Source organism: Botryllus schlosseri, chromosome 1 (genome assembly GCF_051294905.1).
Source record: "Botryllus schlosseri isolate E-star chromosome 1, Bs_hap1, whole genome shotgun sequence".
In the NCBI taxonomy this organism is placed as follows: Eukaryota; Metazoa; Chordata; class Ascidiacea; order Stolidobranchia; family Styelidae; genus Botryllus; species Botryllus schlosseri.
This window is the reverse complement of record NC_137236.1, coordinates 7290822-7309179: the sequence shown is the minus strand read 5'-3', so window position 1 is coordinate 7309179 and position 18358 is coordinate 7290822. Positions and strand designations below refer to the sequence as shown.

Sequence of the window (18358 nt, the reverse complement as noted above, 5' to 3'; positions counted from 1 at the left end):
AGCAGAGAATAACGGAGAATTCAGCCATGCGAGTTCAAGGCCAATTTGGCGACTGATTGCCCGTCGATGAGATGACATAGCGGACGGATACTGAAAGCGGAGTTCGGGGCCCCGCGAAATAGACATAGCGGACGGTTATATAATATAGAAAGCGGAGATCAGGGCGTATCGGAAGATGTTTCGAAGCAGTGGAGAATAGCGGAGAAGTCAGCCATGCGAGTTCAAGGTGACTGATTGCCCATCGATGAGATGACATAGCAGACGGTTATATCGTTATAATATACTGAAAGCGGAGTTTGGGGCGTAGCGAAATATATTTCGAAACAGCAGAGAATAACGGAGAAGTCTGCCATGCGAGTTTCAGGCCAATTCGGTGATTGCTTGCCCATCGATGAGATGACATAGCGGACGCGTTTCGTATGACAATTTAACTGTTGATATCAGAGTTGGATCAATTACATTATTTCAGTTTAATTACAATTACAATTACAATTACTTTCATGCATGTTTCAATTACATTACAATTACAATTACTCCATGCTAAAATATCAAATTACAATTACAATTACTCCTTGCATGCTTCAATTACATTACAATTACAATTACAATTGCCGCTGTTGAACATGCAATTGAATAATCATAAATTCAACCGTGCTCCTTGACAACCGTAGCGTCGTAATTAACAACAATTCAAGTATTCATGTTTCATTCATGATGCGCAAATACCCGTTAATTATTAAAAGAAAAAACGTTTTCGAACTATTCCAGTATGCAGTACGTCGTTGAAAAAAGTATTATAATATATGCACGTGTTGGATTTGCGTATATAGTATATAATTAAAGAAATATTATTATTTTTATCGAGGGACGTAGGAATTAGGATGAGGAGTAAACCGTGCTAGGGTTAGCGAGCTTGGGACCGGCACTGGCTAGAAGATCATTCTGCAGTTTCGAGTCTTTACTCAATAGATTTGACAGCTGATGACTGCTCGCAGACCTCTGCGGTTTTATTAATTGCTCGTGATCTGGCGATCCGCGGGTTTAGATGTGATGTTTGTTGCCCAGTATTTCCTTCAATTACTGCTATCTGTAATCGCTACACACACGAAATATCAACCTAGCTCAAACTATTCAACTATAGCTTGCCGCATGTACAATTCATTTCGAATCGGTAAAGACTAAAGATATCTATTATCTCCCAAGCTCAATAACAATTTAAGGACTATTTGACATACTGTAATAGCCAGAGCAAATATTTCCAAATAATGAAACATCATACTTAATCCTGAAGTTTTCAGGCATAAGCACATGTTAATGGGTATAGGTATGGGTTACTGATAATGGGTATAGTGGTACCCGCACCGCGTTGCTGATATTTCAGCCATATACGCGGGGCCGGACGGTTTAATCAGGGGTATTGCGATGATCTAACATTGCGTACATTCATAAAGCGCCAGGTCATCCACCGCATTGTGTATTGCATTTGTCTGCTGAGGCGCCGTATCGTCTACCCGCATCGCCGCGGATCCGGTTCTTGTTAGGATTTGAAGATCGCTATATATTGTACACAACAATTTGTGTGTGTTTTTTCAGTAACATACATCATACAGTCGTTTCTACCTATCCTGATGCTACGTTTTATACCTAAATGATAAAACAGTGAGTTGTATGAGCATTGAGCAATCAACCGCTTTTGGAAGACTTTCTTATGGTCAAAAATGTCCACCTATTTGGGAATAGCCTACACAGCCAACGATGAAGCCATACGGCGATAGAGCATGATTTACTTCTTATGTAACATTGCTATATATTCAGAGGTGATCAAAGTAGTCAAGAAAGCTACTCAAGTGTAGAAGTAGCGACGAAAAAATTTACCCAAGTACGAGTGGAAGTACGTTTTCCATAAGAAACCTAAAACTACTTGAAGCAGCAGTAGAATTGACTGACTTTAAATCTACTCAAGTAAGTAAGTAGTTGTGAAAACGATCGTAATTCGTTCGCATGGATTGTCAAAACGTGGAAATTGAGCTACGCGAAAGGTGTCGAGCTTGATTCATATTGATGCATACCAGGAACTATCCAATTTTCGACAGCATAAGCATTCTTCCGCATCAATGGATAAAAATGCTAGTATTGATATGGAAATGCGATACTAATCCTCTGTATACTCGAACAGCACGTTTTAGAAAAGATCATGGTATCGCACCCTCCTCCATATTATAAGGCCCGCAGTTTAGTCAAAGCGCAATACGGATAAGTTAGGATACGGTGTATAAACACCTTGCGCGATTAGTAAACGCTAATAAAAATATGGTGCGTCGTAAAAATGCCATAGAGTGTAACTTTATTTATGCCGCATCCACTGCGCGCGAAACGCGATGAAAATTCTGGACTTTACTCAACTTTTATGAAAATTAGATGTGGATACTCCGTGAAAACAGCCCCGAAATTCCTCAGGCTATCTTCCTGATTGGAGGATTAGGCTACTTCTACTTGACAAACTGAAAATAGCGAAAAGTAAGTAGATCACAAAATATTACGTCGAAGTAGTGAAAATCAGATCTCCTTGAGTAAGTACTAGAAGTAGAGGAAAACTACTTGAGCACTTCGAAAAAGTAGAAGTAGGCTACTTCGTTACTGACCACCTCTGTATATATTACAATTGAAATTGTGAATTCAGGCACCAAACATGCTCACAGCACAATTTCCATGCACTCAATATTATTGGCCAAACCGTAAAAAAAGTGAATGAGTAAGGCCTCGAGTCAAAGGGCTTGACTCGGAAAGCGCTTGCTCAATGCTCCAACGCCGCACTTTGAGATCGATCCAACCTCAGATCGTATCAGACCTCGAGTCAAAACTGAGATTGACAGGTGACTCGGAGCCTTGTGACTTGGTTACAACCCTGTGTGACAGTAACGTTAGATGAGCAGTTTCGGGTTTTTAGAAAATTTTGGAGTGAATTATTAGTTCTCAGATCGAAAAAAATATGTGCCGGTTATATATTATCGAATAAATTGAAATACACCAAATTGCATGGTTGACTTTTCCGTTTTTCACCGCTGTTTCTTAACATCTTCCGCTACGCCCCGAACTCTACTTTCAGTATCCGTCCGCTATGTCATCTCATCGACGGGCAATCAGTCGCCAAATTGGCCTTGAAATAGCATGGCTGACTTCTCCGTTATTCTCCACTGCTTCGAAACATCTTTCGATACGCCCCGAACTCCGCTTTCTTTGTATTATAACCGTCCGTTGTGTCATCTCATCGACGGGCAATCAGCAGTCGCCAATTGGCCTTGAACTTGCATATGGCTGACTTCTCCGTTATTCTCCACTGCTTCGAAACATCTTCCGATACGCCCCGAACTCCGCTTTCTTTGTATTATATAACCGCCCGCTGTGTCATCTCATCGACGGGCAATCAGCAGTCGCCAATTGGCCTTGAACTCGCATGGCTGACTTCTCCGTTATCTCCACTGCTTCGAAACATCTTCCGATACGCCCCGAACTCCGCTTTCCTTGTATTATATAACCGCCCGCTATGTCATCTCATCGATGGGCAATCAGTCGCCCAATTGGCCTTGAACTTGCATGGCTGACTTCTCCGTTATTCTCCACTGCTTCGAAACATCTTCCGATACGCCCTGATCTCCGCTCTCTATATTATATAACCGTCCGCTATGTCTATTTCGCGGGGGCCCGAACTCCGCTTTCAGTATCCCTCCGCTATGTCATCTCATCGACGGGCAATCAGTCGCCAAATTGGCCTTGAAATAGCATGGCTGACTTCTCCGTTATTCTCCACTGCTTCGAAACATCTTCCGATACGCCCCGAACTCCGCTTTCCTTGTATTATATAACCGCCCGCTATGTCATCTCATCGATGGGCAATCAGTCGCCCAATTGGCCTTGAACTTGCATATGGCTGACTTCTCCGTTATTCTCCACTGCTTCGAAACATCTTCCGATACGCCCCGAACTCCGCTTTCTTAGTATTATATAAACGCCCGCTGTGTCATCTCATCGACGGGCAATCAGTCGCCAATTGGCCTTGAACTCGCATGGCTGACTTCTCCGTTATTCTCCACTGCTTCGAAACATCTTCCGATACGCCCCGAACTCCGCTTTCTTAGTATTATATAACCGCCCGCTGTGTCATCTCATCGACGGGCAATCAGCAGTCGCCAATTGGCCTTGAACTTGCATATGGCTGACTTCTCCGTTATTCTCCACTGCTTCGAAACATCTTCCGATACGCCCCGAACTCCGCTTTCTTTGTATTATATAACCGCCCGCTGTGTCATCTCATCGACGGGCAATCAGCAGTCGCCAATTGGCCTTGAACTCGCATGGCTGACTTCTCCGTTATCTCCACTGCTTCGAAACATCTTCCGATACGCCCCGAACTCCGCTTTCCTTGTATTATATAACCGCCCGCTATGTCATCTCATCGATGGGCAATCAGTCGCCCAATTGGCCTTGAACTTGCATGGCTGACTTCTCCGTTATTCTCCACTGCTTCGAAACATCTTCCGATACGCCCTGATCTCCGCTCTCTATATTATATAACCGTCCGCTATGTCTATTTCGCGGGGGCCCGAACTCCGCTTTCAGTATCCCTCCGCTATGTCATCTCATCGACGGGCAATCAGTCGCCAAATTGGCCTTGAAATAGCATGGCTGACTTCTCCGTTATTCTCCACTGCTTCGAAACATCTTCCGATACGCCCCGAACTCCGCTTTCCTTGTATTATATAACCGCCCGCTATGTCATCTCATCGATGGGCAATCAGTCGCCCAATTGGCCTTGAACTTGCATATGGCTGACTTCTCCGTTATTCTCCACTGCTTCGAAACATCTTCCGATACGCCCCGAACTCCGCTTTCTTAGTATTATATAAACGCCCGCTGTGTCATCTCATCGACGGGCAATCAGTCGCCAATTGGCCTTGAACTCGCATGGCTGACTTCTCCGTTATTCTCCACTGCTTCGAAACATCTTCCGATACGCCCTGAACTCCGCTTTCTTTGTATTATATAACCGCCCGGTGTGTCATCTCATCGACGGGCAATCAGCAGTCGCCAATTGGCCTTGAACTCGCATGGCTGACTTCTCCGTTATCTCCACTGCTTCGAAACATCTTCCGATACGCCCCGAACTCCGCTTTCCTTGTATTATATAACCGCCCGCTATGTCATCTCATCGATGGGCAATCAGTCGCCCAATTGGCCTTGAACTTGCATGGCTGACTTCTCCGTTATTCTCCACTGCTTCGAAACATCTTCCGATACGCCCTGATCTCCGCTCTCTATATTATATAACCGTCCGCTATGTCTATTTCGCGGGGGCCCGAACTCCGCTTTCAGTATCCCTCCGCTATGTCATGTCATCGACGGGCAATCAGTCGCCCTGAACTCGCATGGCTGACTTCTCCGTTATTCTCCACTGCTTCGAAACATCTTCCGATACGCCCTGATCTCCGCTCTCTATATTATATAACCGTCCGCTATGTCTATTTCGCGGGGGCCCGAACTCCGCTTTCAGTATCCCTCCGCTATGTCATGTCATCGACGGGCAATCAGTCGCCAAATTGGCCTTGAAATAGCATGGCTGACTTCTCCGTTATTCTCCACTGCTTCGAAACATCTTCCGATACGCCCCGAACTCCGCTTTCCTTGTATTATATAACCGCCCGCTATGTCATCTCATCGATGGGCAATCAGTCGCCCAATTGGCCTTGAACTTGCATATGGCTGACTTCTCCGTTATTCTCCACTGCTTCGAAACATCTTCCGATACGCCCCGAACTCCGCTTTCTTTGTATTATATAAACGCCCGCTGTGTCATCTCATCGACGGGCAATCAGTCGCCAATTGGCCTTGAACTCGCATGGCTGACTTCTCCGTTATTCTCCACTGCTTCGAAACATCTTCCGATACGCCCCGAACTCCGCTTTCCTTGTATTATATAACCGCCCGCTATGTCATCTCATCGATGGGCAATCAGTCGCCCAATTGGCCTTGAACTTGCATGGCTGACTTCTCCGTTATTCTCCACTGCTTCGAAACATCTTCCGATACGCCCCGAACTCCGCTTTCCTTGTATTATATAACCGCCCGCTATGTCATCTCATCGATGGGCAATCAGTCGCCCAATTGGCCTTGAACTTGCATGGCTGACTTCTCCGTTATTCTCCACTGCTTCGAAACATCTTCCGATACGCCCTGATCTCCGCTTTCTATATTATATAACCGTCCGCTATGTCCATTTCGCGGGGTCCCGGACTCCGCTTTCAGTATCCGTCCGCTATGTCGCGCGTGTCTATAAAGGTTAATGACCGAAATCTCCGCTCTCCGCTAGGTCCGCTGTCTCCGTCTTTTAGGAATCGGCATTTTTGGCTCTCTCCGCCGTCTCCGTTGCTTCCGCGTTTTAGGGTCCGTTCTCCGCTGCCTCCGCTGTCTCCGCTGCCTCCGCTTCTCCGTCTTTTAGGGATGCCCCAATTTAGGCAGAGGTGTTGGTTATCAGCAAATTTAAATATAGCCTGCATTTCATGATCCGTCAGTTATTATTTCGACCAAAAATGGGTATGGTTCATTATCCCGGATAAGAGTGATTGTCCCAGGATTAATCAATCGAAACCTATTACTTTCAATCTGGTCAGGTCACTGAAAAGACATGATAATCATCCTCAGAAATGGGGAATGGGTGGCACTGTTATACGACCATTCGCAGTGCAATGACATATTGAATATTCCATTAAGTATTGAAACCGCGCGCCAATTGTTTCATACCAATGCGTCTAGAGGAAAACAACATATTTGCAGTGTTAACCGAGCAAAATATATAGCATGAATCAGGCTATATCTGTACCTACTACCTTCCTTGTCCAATGTCCAGTAGCATATGCACATCATGCACTCATGTTATGCATTGCATATGCACAGATCGTGTGTATGTCTATCGTGAGTCGGTTTATATGCCGCAAAAACATCAAGTTCAAAAATAAACTACGTCCATTCCTTTCCTGAACTGTTGGAGATTCAATGTTGAAGACTTCTATAACCGTATTACTGTAATTGATGACTGTCAGGCTCCAGTTTCACAGTAATCTTATCGAAATTTAAGTAAAATATAGGATCTGGTTTTATTTTGCCTCCACATCCGTGTTTTTCCGAAATATTCCAGTGGCATCTCTGAGTGAAATAAGCGTGATCTTTCATGTTGCGGCTACTTTGTAACCAATCTTTGTGATGTTCGGTTGGAGAATTTAAACAGATGCGGCCACCCCTGGAATATACCACAGTATGAAATTATTTTTGATGTTCCAAAATACAATTTAGATTACGGGTAATCAACTCGATCATTCGCGAGACAATGGTAATCGACCGCAATAACTCTTAAGTTTCGTGTTGATACAACAAATAAAACTTGAGGCAAATCGATGGAAGAAGTTTTCATTACTGCATTTTGGCAGGGATGACTCTGATTTAGCACTGTTTAGTGTTCGCCTTGTGTGTAGTTGAATTTCCTTCAATTCATACTCATGCCGTTGATATACGTATTATGATTCTTTCAACAGGCATTACTTGAGTTAACTAATCTTTAATTCGATAACAGTGCTTGACTATATTATAATAATCGTAAGATAATTATATACTGTATTTGATCGACAATCATGGTGCAGATTTTGTCTCGAAATGTAGAGCAACATTCAATGAAGATGATGGAAGAATTACATCGAATGAAGCAAGAAAACGATCATTGTGATTTCATAATTCAAGTAGGAGATGATGTCTATTACACTCACAAAAATGTATTGTCGGCTGGTTGTGCTTATTTCAAAGCTATGTTGAAACACGACACTAAAGAGAGTCGCGAAGGGAAAGTCGTTTTGAAAGAGGTCGATTCTCAGTGTGTGAAAAACTGCATTGATTTCATATATTCTGGTAAATTTGAGATTCCTGATGAAAATATGAATGATCTTCTTCATGTCGCAATCATGATGCAGTTGGATGACATAAAACAGGCAGTATCTGACGTTTTGGAGGAATCACTGAATGTAAAGAATTACTTTTCTACAAGAAATGTCGCCGATATGTATGGACTGGATGCCGTGTCTACGCGATGTAGAGAATGTTTTCATGAAAATATTATGGAAATTTCAAACCAACCTGAATTTGGAAATATTGAAAAAACTTTCATCCGGAATTTTGTGAAGTTGGAACAATCAAAATTATGCGAAGAAGAAAAATTAACGTTGCTGTTCAATTGGGTCGAGAAAAATCGCAAAAATCAGGAATATTTGCGCGAATGTCTTGAAGCGATCAAGTTTGATAAAGTCTCTCCGGCATATTTACAACGTCTTTTGGAATCAAACCAAATTATCAGTAATGACTTTGAATTGTACAAGTTGATCACTGGACATCTGTTGAAAGCTTCAAAAGCGTCACAGAAAACGGACAAAGATGAATTGATAATTCTTTTTGATCGTAAAGCAGATTGTATCCGATCCTTCAATCCAGTAACTGAGAAAGTAGAGAAGTTTCATGATGAGAAGTTTGAGAATTTATTAAAATTCTCGGCGATTTCTCTAGACACGTATATCTACATTTTATGTTGGAATAAATCAGTTCATCGACTCGATTTTCGGAGCAAAAATTCAAAATGGGAAAGGATGAACGATATGATTTGTGACCATGGATTCTTGCCTCGCTCAGTTTCTTTGTCAGGATCGATAGTCGTTGTCGGAGGAAGTTCTACTAAAGCAACAAGTGATGTGGAAATATTTACTTTACCCGCGAATCAATGGTTTCAACTAAAAGACAAACCTACCGCGATTCGAGCAACAAGTCTCGTATCATTGAATGATTCCTGTAACGATAGCGTACCATCGTTGTTTAGAAGTACCAAGCCATGCGTGTGATTCTGATGTAAGCCGTGCTCTTGGTCTGCTGTTGTTCATATTTAATTGGCATATTTAGTAATTGTTTACCTTTCTACAGGCATAATTAGTAATTAAGATCAATGATGTTAGTGTAGGATTGTTGCCGGAATAAATTGGTAAGATTTGCATTGTTAGGTAGGACTCAGTAGGCTAGTATTGATTCTGTTTTTGTGTAACTTTTAGTTCACCGTATCACTTCCGTATTTCCACTGCAAAAAGAAGATTCATGCGCCTTGGCTTTAGTCAACGAATATATTGAAGGATATACAAGTGTGGATTTGGTTGTGGTACGCGTTGACTACCGGGAGCCTTGCTACGTAATTCGAGTTGATCTTGAAGAGCCGTAATAGTGAACAATTTAATGAACAATTTACTGAACAATCTATAGTGAACAAGATATTGTTAGTGAACAATTCACAACAATAGTGGACATTTTCAAGTCAGCCTAAGCTTGGTGAAGGTTTTGCACTCCGAAGGAAGGTGGAGTTATACTGTAAAGATTCAAGACATCATTATTGAGCCGTAAGGAAGGAATCAGAATGCTTGATAGTGATGATCCAATTACAGAGGCTTCTGCCCGTCAGGAACCTGAAGATGCAATTCCCTCTAATGAATTAGCGGGAACAAGTAACCAGGAAGTGTCTGAAGCAGACGTCCAAGAAGGACGCAAGAGAACTCCGACAGAGAAAGGTACTGAATATGCTATTGCTATGTGCCGAGATAAGGTCAAGTCAACACGTTTGGCTCTAACAAAGACGACCACTGAAGTACTAAGCCTGGTATCAGGAGCCGAGCTACACATACTTAAACAAGGAAAAATAAAACTGACTGATGCTTTCAAGGAATTTTCTGATGCTCATCAGACGTATGTGACTAAGCTTATTGAGCCAGATGAGATTGAAGATGCAAATAGTAAATTTGCTCGAGCAAATGAGAGGTACAATGAAGCAGTGAACTCTATAAATGAAACTATCCATCGGGTCGAAGCCGAAGAATCAGATTCAATTTCCATGAGATCCTCCCGTTCAAGCTCGTCCAAAGGTAAACGTTCAGTACGTTCTTGTAGGTCCAATGCTTCCTCAATAAAGCAACAACGTTCAGAAGCAGCTGCTGAAAGAGCTGCGTTAGATGTAGACCTACGGTATTCAGCAGCTGAAAACGAATTAAGCCAGAGGCTTGTGTTAGAAGAACAGAAAAAAGAGGAATTGGAAGCGGAATTGGAAGCAGATAACAGACGATTACGTGCTAAACTTGATGCTTCTCAAACCAGGATTAAGCAACAGATGGAGCATTTAAAGTTGCAGAGAGAAAGGGACAAAGCTCGTGTCCGAGAACGGATCCTAGCAGATGTTGATCATGGACCTGATATAGCAATGGAGACTATGAATCCGCTTGTGGTTCCTACACCGAAGCCGACTTTGAATCCAGCATCCAGATCATTGCAAGTGACTCCTGTTCCAATCGAAATTTCAGGTACTCAAGTGCCATCGGTTACTAGATTAAACCCACAGTCTACACCTTTTTCTCCATGTGCTGTGTTCAACGAACCATTGATTACATCACGTCCTGTTGCTCGCAAAGAATCTCTAGAAGTTGATTCACCTGTTGAGCCAACCAAGCAGTCTCACAGGTCTATGCCGATCCTGCCATGTGAGGAGCCAAAGGTATTCCGTGGTGACATATTGGAGTATCCTGTATGGAAGACTCGTTTCACAGAATTAATTGAAAGAAACGTGAAGGATCCAAGTAGACGGCTGAGTTACTTGAATAAATACACTGCAGGAGAAGCAAATCAGCATATTAATATGTTTCTTGTGAATCCTACCACAGAAAGTTACAATGAAGCCCAGCAAATTTTGGAAGATTGGTATGGAGATCCTGATGCGATTACCAACAGTTACAGAATGAAGATACTAGAATGGCCTGTGATCTCTACAACAGATGGAGGTAAGGGACTCAGACAATTTTCAAGTTTCCTGACCAGCTGCAAGACTTTAATGACAAATTCCAAGTACTTGTCTATAAATGATGAGAAGGTCAATCAAAGTATTGTATCCAAGTTGTCTGCAGCTCAGAGAGATAATTGGTCCAGAATCATTGCAGAAGCCAAAGAATCTGCTAATGGCCATAACCTTGTCGCTGAAGCAAATGAATGTAATCGTAACAGAATTGCTCTCTCCAGTTCTGCAACATTTTTGATGTTATGTGATCATGTCAGAAAGGAAGCAAAGGTTGCTACGCAGCCTGTTTATGGCACTGCTATCTTGAACCAGATTGTGGCAGAGAACAGGAAGATTCACGCTCCTTACAAGAAGGATTATAAAAGTGCACGTACATTCGCTACGAATTCATGTGACCAAGTCGACAGCGATGGTAAGCAAGAGAGTGCACCTAAGTTTGGAAGTGAATCCAGAAAGGAATTGAACTGTCTCTACTGTCATGGACAACATGGATTATTCAAATGTGCCAGTTTCAAAGATGCAGAATATTCAGCAAAGATTCAGTTCCTTCGTGAGAACAGACTCTGTTTCGGGTGTTTGAAGCAGAATCATATCACAAAGTTCTGCAGACATAGACTCAGATGTGAAGTATGCAACAAGGTTCACCCGACAGTTCTCCATAGGGACAGTACCGACAAGGAAGTTATGCAGAGATCTACTCCAGAGTCAAGACCTGCTACAAGTAAGCAGAAGACAAGTTCCGCAAATTGTCTCATGACTGGAATAGATCGGGTTAAGTCGACGAGAATCGTGCCGGTTTGGATTCAAGATGCGCTGCATCCAGAAAAGGAGATCAAAACGTATTGTGCTTTGGATGAACACAGTGATTGCACCTTCATCTCTGAGAAGTTGATGGACCAGTTTGATATTGAATCACATGAGGTAAATCTTCGTATCACTACTCTTTATAACGTTACTATGGCTGCGGCTCGAAAAGTAAAGGGGTTGAGAGTGAGAGGATTGGGCGGACCTTATATTGATTTACCTTCGTGTTATTCTACTGATGAGATACCCGTAAGCACTGAACAAGTAGTGTCAAGGTCTATGATCAAAGATTGCCCTAAGTACCAAGGCATAATGAGTGAATGTGTGGAATTTGACTCCAATATTGATGTTGGCATTCTGATAGGCACAGATTGCATCGAGGCTCTGAGTCCCATGGAAGTTATCACTGATAAAGAGTCCAACAGCTATGCTATTAAATCAGTGTTGGGATGGAGTATAGTTGGCCTTGTAACAAAATCATGTCCAAGCACTCTGCATTGTAATCGCATTGTGAGTCACAATGTTAACAATTCGAGTTTTGTACCAATTCATCAGACCAAAGAATTAATTAATCCAGTGACTGTGCTGAAATGCTTTGAACAAGATTTTTCAGAAATTTCTTCAAAACCTGGCATCATGTCAGCCAGCCTTTCAGACAAGCCAATATCTATAGAAGACAAGAAGTTTTTGAGAATTTGTGAAAATGGAATAGAGAAGACGGCAACTGGACATTATGAGCTACCGTTACCATTTCGTAATGAGCCGAAAATTCGTAACAACAAACCACTTGCCATCAAACGATTGCAGGCAGTGAAGAAGAAAATGTCTCAAGATCCGAAGTATAAACATGACTACTGTGAGTTCATGGAAAAGATCATTAGTAAAGGTTATGCTGAGAAAGTTAAGAAAGATGATCGCGGGACTCCTGGACAGACCTGGTATTTGATTCATCATGGAGTCTACCATCCTACGAAACCGAATAAAATTCGAGTTGTGTACGATGGAAGCGCAAAGTATCAGGGAGAATGTCTGAATGATCTCTTGCTTCCAGGACCATGTTTGACGAATTCCATAATTGGAGTCATGTTAAGATTCCGTAAAGGATTGTATTGCTTCACTGCGGACATTGAGCAGATGTTTTATTCGGTTCATCTGAAACCAGAATATCGAGACTTCTTTCGCTTCCTCTGGTGGGAAAATGGAGATACGAGCAGGGATCCTGTAGAATACAGAATGACTGTACATTCATTTGGTGTTTCTTCGTCACCTGGCTGTAGTATATTTGCTCTGAAGAAGACTGCCGAGGACAATGCAGAAGAGTTTGGTGCTGATGTAGCCAAAGTGATAATATCAAGTTCATATGTGGACGATATTCTTGCCAGCTGTGATTCCATTTCGGAAAGTTTATTGTTGACGAAGTCCTGTAAAGAAGTTTGTAAAAGAGGAGGTTTTAATCTCACGAAGTTTGCTGCCAACAACACTGAGGTTTTGAGTAAGATTCCTGTTGAAGATAGATGCTCGGAGGTGAAAAATATTGATTTGGCACGTGACAGCCTACCTGTTCTGAGAACTCTGGGCGTTGAATGGTGTATTGAGTCCGACAGTTTCATGTTTCGGGTTTCAGTGAAGGAAAGACCCTTCACCAGGCGTGGATTACTTGGAACTGTTTGCAGTATTTATGATCCGTGTGGCTATTTAGCTCCTCTGGTTTTGGAAGGAAAGCTCATCCTTCAAAGTATGGTAAAAGATAAAAAGGACTGGGATGAAGCTTTGCCAGCTGATCTAAAGCCACGTTGGGAGAAATGGATCAGTGAACTGCCACTTATTTCAGAATTGAAAGTGAGAAGATGCTTCAAACCAGAAGGTTTCGGTGATATTAGGAAAGCCGAATTGCATCATTTCAGTGATGCTTCAAATAAGGCATATGGACAATGCTCATATTTGCGTCTTATTGATGACATCAACAATATCCATTGTTCCTTTGTTATTGGAAAGTCAAGAGTGGCACCCTTGAAATTTGTGACAGTACCGCGATTGGAATTAACTGCCGCTGTGGTTTCTGTGCGTGTTGGAAAGATGTTACAAGACGAGTTGGAATATGAGCATCTGACAGAAACTTATTGGACAGACAGTTCAGTTGTTTTGGGATATATTTCGAACGAGTCTAAAAGATTCCATACTTACATTGCGAATCGTGTGGAAGAAATTCGAAGCCACAGTCAGACCAATGATTGGCTTCATGTGCCGACAAAGGATAATGTTGCTGACGATGCATCGAGAGGACTGACTGCAAAGGAACTGACGAATCAGTGCCGGTATTTGAATGGTCCAAGTTTTTTGTGGAAGTCATTACCTGCTGACTCGAAGAGCTCAAATGAATTTTCTGCGTTGAATGAAGAAGATCCAGAAGTTAGGAAAGCAACTGTTTTGACAACTAAAGGAGAAGTTGAGTTGCCAAATCTTCTTGAAAAGATGTGTTATCATTCATCGTGGCGGAAAGTTCGTCTTTTCACAGCGGTTATGAAAAGATTTATCAAGTATTGGAAAATCAAATTGGATGCCAGAAAGAGTAAGATTTCACCCAATTATGATGAGATAAGGGCACCAGTATCAGTGCAAGAAATGAACAAAGCCAAATGTTGCGTAATCAAGTTGGTGCAGTATGATGTTTTCCAAGAAGAATTGAAGGACATTGAAACGTGTGAGGATGTTGGTGACGGAAGTACCGACAGGAGTGTGAAAGTAAAGAAATCTTCCTGTATGTACAAACTGCACCCGTTCGTGGATTCATATGGATTGCTTCGTGTTGGAGGGAGATTGCTTTTGTCAAGTTTACCAGAAAGGTTGAAACACCCAGTCATACTACCGAAAAATCATCACTTGACAAAACTTATAATTCAACACTACCATGAGAACGCAAACCATCAAGGACGTGGAATCACACAAAATACAATACGAAATGCAGGATTTTGGATAATTGGAGCAACAAGAATGATTTCTCAGTGCATTTCGAATTGTTGCACCTGTTGCAGACTGCGAGGACAAGTATTGCAGCAGAAGATGGCTGATTTGCCCGCCGACAGAATCGAAGTGGAGGCACCTTTCAGTTATTGCGGTTTGGATATTTTTGGACCATGGATCATCAAGCAGGGTCGCAAAGAATTGAAAAGGTATGGTGTACTCTTTACCTGCTTGTCCAGCCGTGCTGTCCGCATAGAAGTAGCCACCAGTTTGGAAACTGATAGCTTTTTGAATGCTTTACGTCGTTTTGTATGTCGTAATGGACCGGTACGTCAAATTCGTTGTGACAGAGGCTCTAACTTTGTTGGGGCATCCAGAGAGTTACAGCAAGCTTATAAGCTGATGAATCATGATAAAATTCAGAAGTCGCTTTTGATGGACGAGTGTGATTATTTTCCGTTCAAATTTAATGCGCCTTCAGCATCTTATCAAGGAGGAGTATGGGAAAGACAGATTCGTAGCTGTCGAGCTGTTCTTTCGTCTTTGTTGATGAAGAATGGTCACCAGCTGGATGAAGATTCGCTTCACACGTTCATGGTGGAAGCAGAAAATATTGTGAACAGCAGGCCGCTGACTATGGAGAACTTGACAAATCCAGATGGACTTATGCCTTTGTCTCCACACAATATTTTGACTATGAAGACGAAATTGGTGTTACCACCACCCGGAATATTTGGGAAACCTGACATGTATTTGAGGAAACGTTGGCGTCGTGTTCAGCATTTATCGAATGAATTTTGGCAAAGATGGCGGAAAGAGTATTTACAATCATTACAAGAACGTCCAAAGTGGAACTCAACCCGTCGTGATTTGAAAGTTGATGATATAGTGATCATCGTTGATGACAACAGTCCCAGAAACTGTTGGAAAATGGCACGAATCGACAAGGTTTACCCGAATGAAGATGGACATGTTCGCAGAGTTTTGTGTCGTGTCGCAAACTCCGCTCTTGATTCTAAGGGCAGAAGAACGAAAGATGCCTTGCTTCTGGAGCGACCGATTCAGAAGTTGATTTTACTGAAGAAGGCAGAAGAACCGGGACTATAGCCCGACGAGGAGTTTTTTGTTTACTGTTAAACTGTTTAGTTTTGGTGTTAATGTTATTTAGAAATGCAGTCATTTCTAGGGGGGGAATGTAACGATAGCGTACCATCGTTGTTTAGAAGTACCAAGCCATGCGTGTGATTCTGATGTAAGCCGTGCTCTTGGTCTGCTGTTGTTCATATTTAATTGGCATATTTAGTAATTGTTTACCTTTCTACAGGCATAATTAGTAATTAAGATCAATGATGTTAGTGTAGGATTGTTGCCGGAATAAATTGGTAAGATTTGCATTGTTAGGTAGGACTCAGTAGGCTAGTATTGATTCTGTTTTTGTGTAACTTTTAGTTCACCGTATCACTTCCGTATTTCCACTGCAAAAAGAAGATTCATGCGCCTTGGCTTTAGTCAACGAATATATTGAAGGATATACAAGTGTGGATTTGGTTGTGGTACGCGTTGACTACCGGGAGCCTTGCTACGTAATTCGAGTTGATCTTGAAGAGCCGTAATAATTCCATCTATTGTATCGGAGGTTTAGGACCAGGTGTTGTCCCAGTTTCTTCATTCTGCCGATTCACTCCAGCATCATCAGAGTGGGTTGATCTCGAACCAATGAGATATCCTGTATGTGGGTGTGGTGTCGTTGCAGTTGATCAGAAGATATTTTTGATCGGTGGGAAAAGCGGAAGCATAAATGAAGTCATCCGTGTCGACAACGTAGAATGTTACGATGTTACTTCAGCTCAGTGGACTTCATTATCTTCTATGAATGATTGTCATGGTCTAGTTTCTGCTTATCACATTGGCAAGTGGATATTTGCAGTAACAGATGGAGAAACCTCTAATGCAATCGAAAAGTATGATATATCACAAGACAAATGGACTATAGTGACACCAAAAGTAGATCAATGTTTTAAGATCTGCAGATCCGTGTTTGTGAAGAGATAGATTGCACTCACCTGAGCACGAGCAGACTGTACAACTTCCTGGATTTTCAGTTCTGAAGCAACTGCTGTATTTATAATGCAAATTACTCAGTTGGAAATAATTCTTTGAACCGATAGCAGTTGGAAATATAGTCTGCGTTTCAAAAGAACAGGGTTTGGAGTTCGAAATCACCTGTTTTCGACCCTCTAAACCTATTTTCTGGCTACGCCATTGTTAGTAGTGTCTATAGTGTTGACTCCAAGCTAGCAATAGCTGCAAGAACGTCACACTACAGAACACCAATATCACTTTCCACGCCAAACTACTCGCTTTCAAAATTTGCAACTAGAACCTCTTTTGACCAACAACCAACTAGATTAGCAGCTTTTAAAAGTCTGCAGCTGAAACGTGATTAAAAATAAAGTCACTCACAATTATAATTTTCGATTCATTTCATTTTCAATCCATCAACATTGTCTTGAAAATTGGGCAATTTTTCTTTTCAAAGCGGCAAAACTTTGTCTGTCCAGTTTTTCAAATTGTGATATGTTAAAACTACTTTTGGTAGATTCGTACTATTCCATTAATGTAATAGGAATTGTAGCCTGTAATTTTGTGGAAATATACTTCATGAATTGTCCGAAAGTGCATAATCCTGCCGACAATTCTAGTTGATACAGCCCATAATATATTTAGTTCCTTACCATACTCAATATAGATATGGTCAATGATTTTGATGACTTGTGCAATTGATTCTACAATATGAATATATGACCAATATCAGGAGTTGGGAACCTACTGATTACTGTAGGCCCTTTTAAATTTCTCACTTCCCATAATTCTGTATAAAATAAACCACAGTATTCAATGGCTCAATGTATGGGAATTTTAAATGACTGTGGATCATCTCTCCCTTCTTGGGGCGCATATGATATTTACTCAAGTTATTCACTCTTGAAAACGTTTACTTGCAACAAAATCTGCTCCCAAACAGAGCTTAGTTTACAAGTTACAAGTTTATATATATGCCTATCCTACTCGATTATGTATAAATGAGGCGACTATCGGTAACTTGTCATATAGGCCTACCACACATTCTGGTATGATGGTCAGGTTTGAGTAACCTGTGGTCTATATAGATTCATTGATTTACTTTTCATATCCACTCTTGATTTTGTTACAGTGGGTTGCAATCAGGCGATAATCATATTCTTCATATTTATATATTATATCATTTAATAGTGTGGTCGTCTGATATGAGATGGCTTCGGTGATAAAAGAAGTTTGCATGACAATCTCAGCCGATCTCAATCAGTTGGAATCTGCCCGGGAGATAACAGTGAGTTTATCTTTCCTCAATATCAATGATTTCGGATTAGATTATTCGCCATCAAAGCCATGTGGGGCTGTTCTGAAATGATAAAATTATCAACAACGAACTTTACTCAACCACTAGTAACGATCTTATTTCTGTCTGTGGAATTAGAATTTGAATCGTTTATACCCTAGTCCATCCTTTCTTTATCATCACAGGCAAAGATTTACTTTGGATCAGAGTCAAGCAAGTTTACCAATAGTCAGTCAATAGAGTTTTATCGCGCTGTGCATTTTCAACCCACAATTAGGATGGACATCAGTATTCTATTCACATTA

The 18358-nt window shown here is 41.6% G+C and overlaps 3 protein-coding genes across 3 annotated transcripts in view; all 3 read left to right on the top strand.

Moving 5' to 3' along the window:
• LOC145455441 (uncharacterized) overlaps window positions 1–18358 on the top strand; it is a 303427-nt gene that overhangs the window by 246233 nt on the left and 38836 nt on the right. The gene's annotated exons all lie outside the window — the stretch shown is intronic.
• LOC145437535 (kelch-like protein 20) lies at window positions 7622–8927 on the top strand. The gene has a single exon (XM_080314801.1). The coding sequence runs from the start codon at window positions 7680–7682 to the stop codon at window positions 8925–8927; it is 1248 nt and encodes a 415-aa protein (XP_080170927.1). The 5' UTR covers window positions 7622–7679.
• LOC145452547 (uncharacterized) lies at window positions 12295–16217 on the top strand. Its single transcript, XM_080330754.1, has 2 exons — window positions 12295–16056; window positions 16124–16217. Exon 1 carries the CDS (start codon window positions 12350–12352, stop codon window positions 15779–15781), a length of 3432 nt encoding a protein of 1143 aa, XP_080186880.1. The 5' UTR covers window positions 12295–12349; the 3' UTR covers window positions 15782–16056; window positions 16124–16217.